Genomic DNA, 14,749 nt, shown 5'->3' on the forward strand with positions numbered 1-14,749 from the left:
TTTTGAATGTTACTGGAGACTTCCTCCATAGGCACACGCAGAGACTGGTATTGGGTCTTGGATAGTATCTTTATTTCAGTTTTTTATTTGGAAAAAACTCCAAATTTACAAAATATTGCAAAAATAAGGAGAACAAGGAACACTCAAATCCCCTTTCCCTGGAGTCTTCTCTTGTTAATGTTTTATCCCATTTGCCCTACACATGGAGCAGGCACACGTGTCCTTGCACCCTTCCGAAGGTGATTCCATGCGCCCCTCTGCTACAGTGCACATCACCTAAGACCAGGGCTGACCGTTGGGTGGGCACAGTGCGGGGTTCCTGTCATCTGACTGCAGTGAGGCGGGAAGGATCGAGCTGCCCTTGTAGCCACCTCCACCTCCAGTCAGGACCAGTCCTGGTCAGGCTCCTTTGTTCTGGACATTTCCAAAGCATCTCAGGGTCTGCTGAGATGTACTGTTTGTGAAGACGACGCCTCTTCCCCCTTTAATAGAGTATTCTGGGTTCATACTCGACCCAAATGTTGTGCCTGTTGGTCATCTTCCCTGTGAGGGCTGGAAATGAGTGTCTACCTCAGTCCTCCCTCCAGTTTTCCCTTCTCATGTCACTGTGGTGCTGGTTTTCAGAGAGGTCCACCCCCGCAGGACCCGGCACTGATGTGGGCTCATGGGTGTGGCTGGCAAGATCAGGGCAGCTTTTGGGGGGCAAGCATCTGGTGGGATTTCTAATAAAATTGGGCTCTGCCCATCTGGCTGTTACTGTCGACCTGACCCCATGAATCTTGGCTTCTGGTGAGTTAGCCCAGAGGAGACCTCTGCTGCAGGCAGCCTCCTTGCAATGACCGTGGGTGGTGGCAAGGCCTGGCTGGAATGTGTGAGCGTGTGCACCCCGATGATCTCAGGGCTCTGTGACTGTCATCCATGCGTCTCGAGCCCCAGGAAGGGTGTAGATGGTCCTGACTGTTGCTATGCTGGGCAGGGGGTTCTCCCAGGAGCCATTGTGCACAGAACCACTTCCTTCCTGAGGCAAATTCTGGGTTTTTAAGGTCTAGAGGGTCAGATTTTACCTCTGTCTGACTTCTGAGCTGTTCTAAAAGTGAGTTGTGCCCATTATAAAGATGCAGAGAATTCAGAAAATATTAAAAAGGGAGGGCAGATCCCACTCTCCAGAGATGACCCCTGAGAACATCACAAGGGCCTTCTTCCAGTGTCTATGCACATTTGCAGGTAGGAATAATTTTTTAATGGCGTTTTTCCCTGTTCATGATTTTTGTAGACAAAGTTTAAAAACAAAGAATAAACTAGAGACTAACATACTCATTTATCAAATGTAACAGGTTTTTTAAAGAATTTTTTTATTGAGTTAATGATAGGCTACAATTTTGTGAAATTTCAGTTGTACATTATTGTCTGTCAGTCGTGTTGTAGGTGCAACCCTTCACCCTTTTTGCCCACCCACCCCCCCCTCCCCTGGTAGCCACTAATCTGATCTCTGTCCACATGTGTAAATTCCTCATACGAGTGGAGTCATACAGAGATTGTCCTTCTCTGTCTGGCTTATTTCACTTAACATAATTCCCTCAAGGTCCATCCATGTTGTTGCAAATGGGATGATTTTGTTCTTTTTTACGGCTGAGTGGTATTCCATTGTATATATATACCACATTTTTTTATCCAGATATCTGTTGATGGGCACTTTGGTTGCCTCCACGTCTTGGCTATTGTAAATAATGCTGCAGTGAACTTTGGGGTGCATAGGACTTTTGGAATTGCTGACTTCAAGGTCTTTGGATAGATACCCAGTAGTGGGATAGCTGGATTGTATGGTAGTCCTATTTTTAATTTTTTGAGGAATCTCCATACTGTTTTCCATAGTTGCTGCACCAGTTTGCATTCCCACCAGCAGTGTATGAGGGCTCCTTTTTCTCCACAACCTCTCCAACATTTGTTACTATTTGTTTTAGTTAATTTTTGTCATACTAATGGGTGTAAGGTGATATCTTAGTGTAGTTTTGATTTGCATTTCCCTGATGATCAGCGATGATGAACATCTTTTCATGTGCCTATTGGCCATCTGTGTATGTTCTTTGGAGAAATGTCTGTTCATGTCTTCTGCCCATTTTTTGATCGGGTTGTTTGATTTTTCTTGTTGAGTTGTGTGTTTGTAGCAGTTTTTTTAAAGAAACAACATTAAATGAACACTCCAAGTCCCTTTGGGATCTCTCCAGTCCTGTTAGCCTGCCCCTCCTCACAGCAGCCACTCACTGTAAATTGGTGGTGGGTTCCTCTAATCCATATTTTTCTGGCTTTTCTACACTTGTGTGCATGCAGTCTGGTGTAGGTTTACACATTGACATTGAACAGTGTAGTCACGTGCACATGTCATTTGGCGTTGCAGTGGGTCTGGTTCATTCTGACTCAAGTTTGTTAGTTCCCAATGCCCACTCCTTGGTAGTGGGCGGTGGTGTCACAGCCATCCATGCTGCTGATGCCAGAGCTTTCCCGCTTCAGAGCGCAGTGTTTTTTGGTATTGGCATGATGCCCCCAGCATGACCTGGTGTGTGTCTTCCTTTTCATTGGACTGCGGGTTTTGTGTGTGTCCCTGGGGCCAGGTAGGCCTCTGCCTCAAGCCTGTGTGGTTAGTTGGTTAGGTTGTGTTCTTTACGGATGTCTCCCCCTTGGCTTATCTCCTCATTTTTAATGATGTCTTTAAAAAAATCTTTCGAAATTTGAAAATCTAAGTGGGGAGAGCCTGCCTGTCTTGTGACCCAGCTTCAACAGTTGATGCACCTGCCCAGTCTCCCTTACCTGCTCCTTCCTTTCCATCATTTTGAGGCAGATCCCAGTCACATCATTTCATCCATAAATATGTCAGTGTAGATAGTGTTAGGATTCTTAAAAACATAACCATAATCTTACACTGTCTTGATGAACTGAAGTTTGTTAATTTCAGTGCCTTTTCCAGTGTATTGTTTGTGTCCTAAGAACTCTGTCCCTGCTGTGTTTCCTCCAGGAGTCTCTAGTCTTCCTGCAACCAATTGTCACATGCAACAGGAGGGGTCTACTGTATGTCTTCCTGCACACACAGCCAGTCCTTCCTGGCTGGACCTGCTGGCTTCCAGCACTCATGGCCCTGTCCTTGCACCTCTGGCCCCCCTGTCTCAGAACCATACAGTGGCCTCGCCGAGCCCTGATCTGCGTAGGGCCAGCCCCCTTGTTCTTCCTCATCCTCTCAGCTTCTGGTTAGAGTCCCTGTGATGTTCGTGTTCCTTCAGGAAGCCCTGACTCCGCGCCACTGGTTTTACTTGAATACGAGAGCGTGGCCTAGCCTCGATGCTCACTAGAACTTCTTTAATGTCTTCAAGCGAGTTCATAGTTTTCTCCATAAGAAATTTAATATTATAGTGTTTTTTAAAATTAGCATTTTTTGCTGATTGTATAGATTCGGGTTTTTTTAGATTGATGTAGTACATTGTAGTTTCTCTTAGATTATCTTTGGGGACAATATCTATGAAAATGACAGTTTGGGCTGGCTTTTCCCTCCTTCACTTTTTTGTCTTTATCCAAACTCAGCCCCGACCAGGACTGCCAGCCCAGAGCTGATTTGTCAGAGTGAGAGCAGACATCCTTGCCTTGGTTCTGGTGCTTTCCAAGGGATTGCCTTTTATTATTTTTTATATATTTTGACATATTTTATTTTATGGCTAATGCTTATCATATCTTGTTTAAATAACCCTTCATTTCTCTGAGGGCCTCAAGATTTTCTTCTGAAAGCTTTCAAATGGCCTTTCCTGTCCCTTGTTGCCCTCCTCTGACTTTAGCGTGACCAGTTTTGCTCAAATGCCTCGATTTGTTGGGTGTGTCTTTGCTGCAGTGGTCAGCCTCCCTGTAGCATGACAGCCCCCAGAATGGGTCTTTGCTTTGCTCCCTGAAGTGTCCCGGGGCATCTATCCCTTGGAAGTGCTGGGTCACTTGTGGAATCAGCGCTTTCTTATGAGGTGAAAGTACGGTTTTATTTTTCAGTGTGGATGACCATTTGTTCTCTCATCACTTCCTGAGTCATTTCTCCTTTCCCTAGGGATCTGTCTGCACTTCCAGCTACTGGCCAGTGTCCCTGGGTGGGCGGGTCTGCTTCCATGGCTGCCTGCAGCTCTGGGAGGTGTCTCTGTCTCTGCTGGGGCAAGTTCATCAGACATGTGTGGTTCTTGTTCACCCGTGGGTCTTTCATGTAAGTTTTGGAGTCATCTTGTCAGCTTTCTTGACAGTTTAAACCCTCTTGGGAACTTGGAAATTCCATGGCATCTACAGACCAATTTGGAGAGGATTTGTTTATTTATGATATTTTTCTTTCTCGCTAGCGTCGTTTGTCATTGAGTGTCTCCACTTGTTTAGAGCATCTTTATTGTCATTCAGTTATGTTTTATATTTCTCCCTTTATAAAGATTGTGCACATCTGGTCCTTAAACCATTAAGTTTCCTCTCCTTCATGTTGGTGAGAATATCCCCTTTGGTTCTCGTAGGAGCAGGAGGGATGGTAGGCATCTTGGTCTTGGCCCCAATTTCGAGGAGCAGCTCCCAGTCTTCCCTGAGATGAGGCTCGCTCAGGTCTCAGGATGAACGTCTCCCAGCCATGCTCACAGGACCCTTGCTGCTTGGCACGTGTTGGGTGTTGCAGGTCAAGGTTGATTCATTGCTTTTCCAGATCTTTTAAGATGATCACGGTCTGCTCCCTTATCTGATGATATGCAAGTTGTTTGTAGGACTGCTAATTTCAAGACCACCCTTACCTTCCTGGGACAAACCCTCTTGTCCTTGCTTATGGTGTGAAGTGTTTTTTATACTCAAGTGGATTCGGTTTGGGTATTCTGTTTCAGTTTTTTTTTTTGAGGAAGATTAGCCCTGAGCTAACATCTGCTGCCATTCCTCCTCTTTTTGCTGAGGAACACTGGCCCTGAGCTAACATCTTTGCCCATCCTCCTCTACCTTATCTGTGGCACGCCTACCACAGCATGGCTTTCCAAGTGGTGCCATGTCCGCACCCGGGATCCAAACTGGTGAACCCTGGGCCGCTGAAGCAGAACGTGCAAACTTAACCTCTGCGTCACCGGGCCAGCCGCTGTTTCAGTTTTGCATGCATGTTTACAAGTGAGTTTGGCCTCTGACCTCTTTCCCCCAAGGCCCTTGTTTTGTACACTTACCTAGTCTGAGTTGGATGCCTCTCTTCTCTTTCTGGTTGGTGGGACAAGATTGGGCTGCTCTGATCTTCTAATGATAAACCTCTTCTGGAAAATCATCTTTTCCTTTTCCTTTTCTTTTGGGAGTAGGAGGAACATTTAAAACTATTGATTCAGTTTCTAAAATAATTGTTATATGAATGTATTTAGGTTTTCTTTTTTTCACAAGTCCGTTTTGGGAGGTTACCTTTTCTTACAGGTTTGTTTTACATCTCGGTTTTCATGATACTCATTTTCAGTTGTATGTGTTTCCTTTGTCCTTATCCACTGCTAACATTGTTTTTGTCCTCTGTCTTTCGGTGGTTCAGTGGTTACGAAAGTTTGTTTAGTCTTTTCAAAGAACAGAGTTTTGGTTTTCATGAGACTTTCTCATGTGTTCTTGTTTCCTGTTCATTAATTTTTGCTCATTTGTCTTTTTTCCCCTGGTTTATAGAGAGATAATTGACATATGATATTGTCAGTTTAGGGTGTACAGCGTGATGATTTGATACACACGTGTATCCTGAATGTTTAGCCTGAGAAAGTTCGTTAACACAGCCTTCACCTCACGTAGTTGCTGTCATGGTGAGAACAGTAAAACTGCTCGTGTCAGCTTTTGAGGGCCATGTACTGTGTCATTAACAGTCACCAGCACGGTGCTGCGCCTCAGGTTCTGGGATGCATTCTTCTCAATTTTATTGTCTTTTACTTTGTTTTTTTCCTTCACCTCTTCAGTCAGACTCCTCACACGTGACAAATCAGCCTTTCTCCCTTCTAAGAGGCATTTTGGATATAACCCATCAAAGTAATTTTGAAAAGCAGTGTAGTACCTTGCACATTTTTTCAGCTGAAGTCCAGCATTTTTACCCCAAGGTCAAATAGTGGAAAGGTATGTTGAAAGTATGCATGTGTTAAAAGGCTCATCACTGTGAGAGTGAATTCAGTGGGATCTGGGTGGGCTGGCAGTTTGCCCCCGCGTCCCCCACCCAGTGCCGGCTGCTATCCAGCCGCTGTCCCTGTGTTGATCTGTATGTCACTCTCACTGGACTTCCAGGGTTGGGGTTTCTTTTTTTTTTTTTTTTTTAAAGATTTTATTTTTTCCTTTTTCTCCCCAAAGCCCCCCGGTACATAGTTGTGTATTCTTCGTTGTGGGTTCCTCTAGTTGTGGCATGTGGGACGCTGCCTCAGCGTGGTCTGACGAGCAGTGCCATGTCCGCGCCCAGGATTCGAACCGTCAAAACACTGGGCCGCCTGCAGCGGAGCGCACGAACTTAACCACTCGGCCACGGGGCCAGCCCAGGGTTGGGGTTTCTTCCAGATCAAGTTGTTGTTAGGATTGTCAGTACACACCTGAGCAAAACAAATGTACAACTTGAAGGTTCTTAACTGTAAGTGTCACGTAATGGGTGCATCTCTTAACAAGACGAGGCTTTAAAAGGATGAGTGAGCATTTCCATGGACGGATGTGCTGCTGTGCTGGGGCAGCTTCTCCCTTAATTCTAGTCTTGGATTTTGTTATTAGAGACGCAAGTGCTGGAAACCTTGATCACATAGGTAAGTAGATAGTATGAAAGCAGTTTTGTTGAGCAGTGTACTCAATTTTTAAAATTTCCTTCCATGTTATATGCCAGACTCACAAACTGATGTTTATCAATAGACCTTCAGTTGGGTCCTCCTTCAGTTTCTCCAGAAGCTGAGAGTGGGCAGCCCCTGGCCTGCAGAGGTTAGAATAACCTTCTGCCGAGAGTTGTTCACTGTCTCCTTCTGACGTGTCCTCGAGACTGTCAGCAGAACTCACCATGTATCTGTCAGCTGTGCCTGTTTATCTTTCATTTGGAGGTAGCTTGTTGATGAGATATTCAGAAAGGCTTGAGAAAATAAACTTGGTCTTTTGAATATACTCTTGCCAAATATTGTATTTTTTAAAAAAATATTTATAATACAGGATCAGAAAGTTACATAAAACAAATGCATAGTTTAATGAATTACTGTGGGGTAAACACTCTCATAACTACCATCCACTTGAGAACATGGGACCTGGCCAGCCTCCCAGCCCCCTTGGCGACCCCTTCCCATCCCCAAGACCACCTCTGTCCTCACCTGTGTGGGCCTTCCCTCCTAGCCCTCTTCCTCAGCAGGGTTTACTGTGCCTTTAAGGCTCTCCTCTTTTAAAGGTCCCTGTTGGTCTCTTTCTCTCTGGAGGTTAATTGTTGAGGGAGCCGGCTCCCTGTCCTGTCTTGGGTTTCCAGGTCCCTGTCCCTTGGCTGGGCGTGTGTCGACTGTGTTTCGGTGGTGTGGGTTAGCGCATTCCTCTGCCTTCCACTTGCTGTGAATTGGTGGTTGGGGTAGGGGCTCGATGGGTGCACGGTTGATGTGATGGATGTGTTCAGTGTTGGCACCTCTGCTTCCCGGGCGGTGCTGTGTGTCCTTCCAGGAGGCACGTGGTCAGTGTCTGTGCCGTTGCAGCCTCTGTGCTCAGCCCCAGCCCTCTTCCTTCTTCATGACTCTCTGGAGCTTGTGAGGTAGAATCAGTGCTCAGAATGCAGTTTTTCAGTAAACACTTTAGTATAGCTTTAAATATATTTTCATCAAAGGCTTTGTTGCTCACACCTGTGGACTGCTTATGGGTCAGAAATCCTGACTCTAGGGGAGATGGTGGCTTGTTTCATTAGGTTCAGAATCTTTATTTATAACATGTTGCCAAACAGCATTTCTTTGGACCTTGAAATTGTTAAAAAGTACTTTTATCTAGATTGCCTTGTTTGACCATTGAAATAACTGAGTATGTATATGTGTTAAAATCTCTCTCTGCATGTGTAGAGATCCATGGAACTGTATGCCTTAGAATTTATGCACTTCACTGCACTTGAGTTATGCCTCGTTAAAAATGGTAAAAACAAGACCCCACCAAAAACGGCCCTTGTGTGGTGCCCAGCACCAGCCCAGCCCCATCCACAGACAAGGAGCTTTGTCCGTGGGGGCTGTGAGTAGTGCCTGCCTTCCTTGGTGTGCCTTCTGCGGGAACCCTCAGGGGACATTGGAGCTGTGCTGGTTACTGCTGGTGGGCATCCTGTCTCTGCTTCCTGCTGAGGCTATATGACCAAGTGTCCTTGAGGGTGCAGACCTGCGGGCCCTGCGGTCCCGGTCAGGCAGTGGCCACACTTGAACTTCGGCTCTGCATTTGCCTGTGGAAGATCTGGGCGCCTTCTTCTTGGGGCTGGATTTGGCCTGAAGGCCACTCACAGGGCCACTCTTGCAAAGCCCCCAGCCTGTGTCTGGCATGGAGCTGCCCCCAAATTCAGTTCCTTGGTTGGTCCCTCTGCAGGACTGATGCTCAAGCTGTGTCCTGCCAGAAGAGGTGGCATTGGCTCACTGCGTGGCGTGTGGGTCTTGGTGGCCCCAGGAGGAGGGCAGCCACACATGGTGTGCATCCTCAAACTCAGTACAGAGGCTGACCAGCAGCATGATTTGGAGCAATCTTGGAAATGAGCCGGAGCCGTTGTTTTTAAGAGAAGGAACATTGCGAGTCTGGACGTGACATGACTGGGAGTGTTGTGACAGTTTTGTTCATTGATTATTTTGTAGAACTTCTGCTTTGCATTCTTTAGAAAATTTGGTCTTAAAATTCCTTGATTTATGTCCTGAAATTTTGATGTTTGGTGCACAATGAGGAATGTCTTCTTGTTGCATTTTGTATTTTTGTTCTGTTAAGTTTTTAGTTCATGATTGAATTTATGTTATCTTTCATGTCCTCGTGAGGTAAATTGATGAATCAGTCTTTGTTTCAGCAGGACAGGTAACAACAGGGACATGGAAGCTTTCTGTCTGGCCTTTAAGGGTTTTTTTTTTTATTTTATTTATTTATTTTTTTTAGAGATTTTATTTTTTTCCTTTTTCTCCCCAAAGCCCCCTAGTACATAGTTGTATATTCTTCGTTGTGGGTCCTTCTAGTTGTGGCATGTGGGACGCTGCCTCAGCGTGGTCTGACGAGCAGTGCCATGTCCGCACCCAGGATTCGAACCAACGAAACACTGGGCCGCCTGCAGCGCAGCGCGCGAACTCAACCACTCGGCCACGGGGCCACCCCCTGGCCTTTAAGGGTTTTTAAATGATCATCATTTCCCCTCATGCAAGTGTCTTTTATAAACCCTTTGCATTTTGTAGTCCCTAGAAGGATGAGGTCTCACAAGAACCTTGAAGATGCCTTTTGTCATTTTAGTGACTAATAGCTACTCTCTGTCTTCAGCCCTGACCCGTCAGCTGCTTCTACCTCAAGTTGTCTCACCTCTTTTCCTCTTTGAGATGACCAAGTGGGACCAGTGCCCCACACTTGCCCACCCTTCATGAGAGCACACAGTTCTTGAGGAATCTCTTCACACGTACACTGCAGCTGGCGAAGCTTCCACTGGACGCTGGTTAAGGTCAGCGTGCATGTGCACAGCATAACGTGAAGAATTGGGAACATTCAAAGCTTTGCTCAGCGTGTTTTCTTTTTAGATGTTTGATCTGAGAGACCCTTGAGTGAATTAGATGTGAGTGAAACCTGCAGATGGTTGGAGGTCGTGGACTTTGTTTCAGCAGAACCAGAGACACAGGAGGCAGCAATTACATGTGCCATGGCTGAGAGGAAAGTTGAAAATGTATTACTGTACTGCTTTAAAGCTAAACTCTGAGTTTTTCCATGTTTTAGGTTAAATAGGATTGCGAATCAGGTGGCCATTCAGCGGAAGAAGCAGTTTGTTGAGAGAGCCCACAGCTACTGGCTACTCAAAAGGCTGTCCAGAAATGGCGCCCCCCTGCTGCGGCGACTCCAGTCCAGCTTGCAGTCCCACAGAAACACGCAGCAGGTACGTGGCCCTCGCACACTTCTCAGTGTCTCTCTCTTGCCCCCTCACACAGTGAGCAGACACAGCAACTCTGAGGAGGGAGTGCCTGCTTCTGGCTGGATATGTTGCCAGCCTCGGGCCCCAGGCTCCTTGTCTACAAACCCCGGTCTTGTCTAGTCCTACAAGCGAACAAGGACCCATGTGTGCCCTGAGCTCTTGAGCTGTGAGTTGTGCAGGTTGCTCTCATCCAGCCACGTCGCCTGGTGTCCTGCAGTTTTGAGTTCTGCTTCCTTCTCCAATCCGCACACTCTGGGCATGCCTGGGAAGCCATTACCAGGCTGACAGCCTGGGTGGGGGCCCCGGGCAGGGAGCAGCAGGAGGTGAGGCACAAGTCTGTGTGGGGCAGGAGTTTGGGTTCTGGGAACGTTGTCCATGGGGTGATCTCTTTTTAGGGTTTTGCTCTGAAGGCTGGTTTAGCATTGACTGCAGTGGGAAGGGAAGGGGATGGGAGCTGAGATAAGGGAGAAGGGGCAGGGATTGTGCTGTTTAAAATAATAAAACCATGTGGGCTCTAACATTTTAGTAGTTAATTTGGGTTTATAGAACCACTGATAATTGTAAAGCAGTTCTGGAAGAATGGATTTTGAAAGTAAGAAATTGGGTCTCTAAGATGTCTTAAAAATAAACTGAAAGCAAAAATGGTTCTTTTGCACGTTGCCCAAAATTCTTGACTGGCGTTGTCTCCTCACTTTATGCCGTGAGGAGTGGCCAGCTTTGTAGGAAGAGCTGTCTGTGCTTGGCCTCTGGGCTCAGCCACCTCCTTGGGCTGAGAGACGGGAGGACTCAGCGAAGAGTGGAGCCTGATCAGGGTCCCCTCACTGCCGTCCTGGTTGCGTACCAGAGCTGTTCTTCTGACAACTTTGTATCAGATCCCTGTGCGGCTGCCAGCACCACCATCTTACCAGCTCTGCTGCTCTCTCCCTTTCCATCCTGAGTCACCAGGCAGCTGAGCGAGGCCGAAGTGATGCTGTCAGACATGGCAGGACGTTGTGCCCCCTGGGTGGCTGGGGATAGGGCTCTCTGGATCCAGCAGGTTCCTGGTTTGTGGGGTTCTCTGCGGTGGAGTGTTCCTGGCCTACCACTCAACGTTGCTCCCTTCACTGTGTTCTGGGGTTGGGGTATGACTCCTTGGGAGGCTGCTTGGTTGTAAAGTTGGTCCTTTACTGAGTGAGAATCCCTGTCCCTCATGTTGCCAAACTCCACAGTCCCTGGCACAGAACAGAGGCCTAGGTGAAAGTTTGTGATCGTTGAGTGAATCAACGTATTTTTCATTCCGTTATGTCTTTTTTTTTTTTTAAGCTTGGCACCTGAGCTAACAACTGTTGCCAGTCTTCTTTTTTTTTTTTCCAGCTTTTTCTCCCCAAGTACCCCCAGTACTTAGTTGTATATTTTTTTAGTTGTGGGTCCTTCTAGTTGTGGCATGTGGGACACCGCCTCAGTGTGGCCTGATGAGCTCTGCCATGTCCGCGCCCAGGATCTGAACCAGCGAAACTCTGGGCCGCCGAAGCAGAGTGCATGAACTCAACCACTTGGCCACGGGGCTGGCCCCCCATTATGTCTTGAGATGCCACTTTTTGTCTCTCTGCCATCCCTTCTTCTCAGTCCCAGCGTGACTCCCAGGCCGAATGTGTCCCTCCCCACCTCGTGCCCCCACTAGGACATTGATGTCATTCCTAGGGACCCCTCCTCTTAACTTTTGCTATTTCTACTATGGTGACAAACAGGTAACTTAAAGTATTTATATATTTAAATGCTTTTTTTTTAAATTTGGATTTTAATATCTTTTTTATACTTTTCGGAGACCACAGAGAAACTGTTAAGACTCGAGGTCTCATGGGGTGGGCCATACCCCTTGACCCTTTTCATCTCCAGGTAAATAGGTGCCTCAAGGGCTGCAGGTGCTTCTGGGACCCACTGCCCCTCTGAGGGGTGATGGTTGGGCCACTCCTTCACCTGGTGGCCCAGGGCTGGGTGTGGGTGTCTTGGTGCCCATAGTGCCCTGAGTCACATCCCATGAAACATGCAAGGACACTGTCTTAGATAGTGGTGTGGGACAGAGCTCGAGATGGGCTCAGGCCTTTGTGCAGACCTGGTGTTGCCTCCCGTGCCTTAGGATGGTGAGGCTTGCTGGAGTCGGGGGCGGCGGATTGAATATTCCAGCTCACCGAAGGGGGCTCCTTCAATTTGAGTTCTCGGCTTCACTGGATGCCTGTGTGGATGAGGCTGGGCTGTGTGTGTGTCTCCAAGTGCTGCCGGCCCGCCAAATAGCCGCCCAGCGCCCGCCTGCCCGCTCCATGAGGTATTGGGACTGCTGACTGCCTTGGACACATCCCTCGTGTCTCATCATGTGTGCTGCTGACCCTGGGGGCCATGTGCGTCCTGCCCTCACTAAGTCAGAGTCCATCCGAAACCTATGTGTTGGACCTGTGGAGTCCATCCCAAAGCTATGTGTTGCTCCTGGGATCTTTGTGAGTGACGTCTCATTAGCTGATGTGCTGCAGACTTGTTGCTGCTCCTCTTTGGGAATGGAGTTTGGGTTCCCCCTCAGGGCTGTGCCAGGACTGGTGGGCAGGCAGGAGTGATTGGCCCGGAGCTGGTACGTTGTTGGGGCGTGCTGACCGCAGGGTGTGGCAGGTATCGAGGATGCTGCGCAGCAGGAAGAGTAGGGTGCGCGGCTTGCCTGGGGCCAGTCTTGGGAGCTCTTTGAAAGTTGGGCTGCGAAGTTGGGGCCAGAGTCTGCAAGGCATCCAGTGTGAGAGGCGGGGCGCTGAAGGGAGATTGTGACAGAGGTAGGACAGAGGCCTTAGTCTTCACTCCAGCAATGGCAGAGAAATGGAGGGAAGCAGAGAATGCAGACCCAGGATTCTCATCTTGGGGCTGGAGGGGATTCTCCTTTCATACAGCCCCTGGCGAGCCATGCTCTAAATGGCGGCTTGTTGCCTCTTGTGCACACAGGCCCGTTAGAAACTGGCGGAGGACATGCGGGGGCTCAGCTCAGGCTCAACTCGGCCTGTGTGGTCTGTGAGTGGGACTGGGGGCAGCAGGGGAATGGGGTTGGGGAAGCCAGGAGGGAGGAGCGCATTGGGAGGGAGGGAGATGGGTGCACTGCGCACTAAGAGGCGTGCTACCGAGGCTCTATCAGAAGAGGTGCTGACACATGGGTTTGAGATCAGTTGTTTTAGATTTCACATTCTGCCAGATAGAAAATGAATTCATCACAGGAAGATGGGGAATGGAAGTGTCAGCTCTCTTGGCAGAAGGAACTGGGAGGAACTGTGTAGAGTCTACACCACTCGAACTGGTTGGTGCTGAGAGCCTTTTAGTGCAGCTTGGTTCAACCAGGGTTCTGGCAGGAGAGCGTTATTGACACGGTTGTAGACAACTCGCTTGTGCGGCTTGCGGAGGCACCAGCCACAGACGTGGGTCGGCCCCGCCACCCCCGTGCTCCGGCGTGAGGTCCTGCTTCATGGGAAGGACAGGAGGTGGACAGGTGTTAGGGCTGCACCCAAACCATGCTTCCCCCCCCTGCATCCTGTGAGGGTTGACATTTTTAGGGGGGGCATCCAAAATAGTAATGTTCCACATGGAACGTTTTAAGGCTTGGTGCAATTTTAAAGTTTTTTGAAACTTTAAAAATACCTGATGTTAGAGTTTAATTTGACTCATTTGTCTATGTTTTTGGGTGCCTGCCCTGATGCAGGTCCTGGAAGAGGTCAGGTACAGCCCTTCCCTCCCCTGGCTGATCTCTGGTGGAGGACGGAGACAGACAGATGGGACAAGCTGGTCTGCAGGCGAGGCGCCGCAGGCTGGGCCCTGCCGGGACCTTGCTGCTGTGCGTTGCAGTGCTTCAGGACCCCACTTCTTCTGCAGTGGTCTGTTGGGAGCCCACAGAAGCCTGGTCTGGCTGTGAGCACAGGGTCCCTGCGGCCTTGACTGGGTGGGAAGTGCAGGTACCTTCCCAGGGGGCCTTCATAGTGACCGTGTCTGGAGCCAGTCCGCCACCATCCTTCAGAGCCTCTTGGGAGTGGGGGTTTGCAGGCCTGCTGCGGGGTGAGGGTGGAAGCTCCTGTTCATCCTGTCCTGCTCTTGAGCGAGCACATCTACCAGCTCACCATGATGCTCCCCTCTGACAGGAGGGCCTCTCCGTGTTCTCTGTGTCTCATGGCTTTAGGACAGCATGGTCATCGTGCTGTGCTGGGTGCAGGGGCATCACCATCCACCTTACTGCTGCTGGCATCAGGTTTAGCAGCAGAAGCTGGGCCCCTTCATGTGTGTCTCACTTTAGGGGCTAGGACTGCTGCCCCTTTAGGTCCTACACACTGGTAGTGTCCTGGGACTTGGGTGGATGTGCTGGGGCCCTCTCTCCGTGGACCTGGCCTGCCCCTCACTACTGGACAGTTGTGTCCCCCCAGCACAGGAAGTTTTGATCCGACCAAGCTGGTCCTCACTGGGGGATTCTTGCCATCTCCCCGACCCCAGTACTTGGGTCTCCTCCTTCCACTCAGTGGGTGTCCTCCTATCATTCTTCTGGTGGAAGCTGGCTAGATTTCAAACATGGTCTTCTAAAATTCTCTTTCCCGATAGCCTTTTGGTAGTAGAAATAGCTTCACTTCGATCCCACTTTACAGAGACTGTCAGGGTTGGTTTTCACAT

General features: G+C 48.7%; 1 protein-coding gene across 10 annotated transcripts in view; it reads left to right on the forward strand.

Moving 5' to 3' along the window:
• BRD1 (bromodomain containing 1) overlaps positions 1-14,749 on the forward strand; it is a 56,535-nt gene that overhangs the window by 9,804 nt on the left and 31,982 nt on the right. For all 10 annotated transcript variants that reach the window (XR_011502515.1, XM_070506699.1, XM_070506700.1 and 7 more), the window contains one exon: positions 9,901-10,057. Coding sequence is in view for 9 of the 10 variants with exons in the window: in XM_070506699.1 (XP_070362800.1) it covers positions 9,901-10,057 (157 nt within the window). In the remaining variant the exon portion in view is untranslated. The remainder of the gene's footprint in view (positions 1-9,900; positions 10,058-14,749) is intronic.

The sequence above is a fragment of the Equus asinus genome, chromosome 4 (assembly GCF_041296235.1).
Source record: "Equus asinus isolate D_3611 breed Donkey chromosome 4, EquAss-T2T_v2, whole genome shotgun sequence".
NCBI lineage: Eukaryota > Metazoa > Chordata > Mammalia > Perissodactyla > Equidae > Equus > Equus asinus.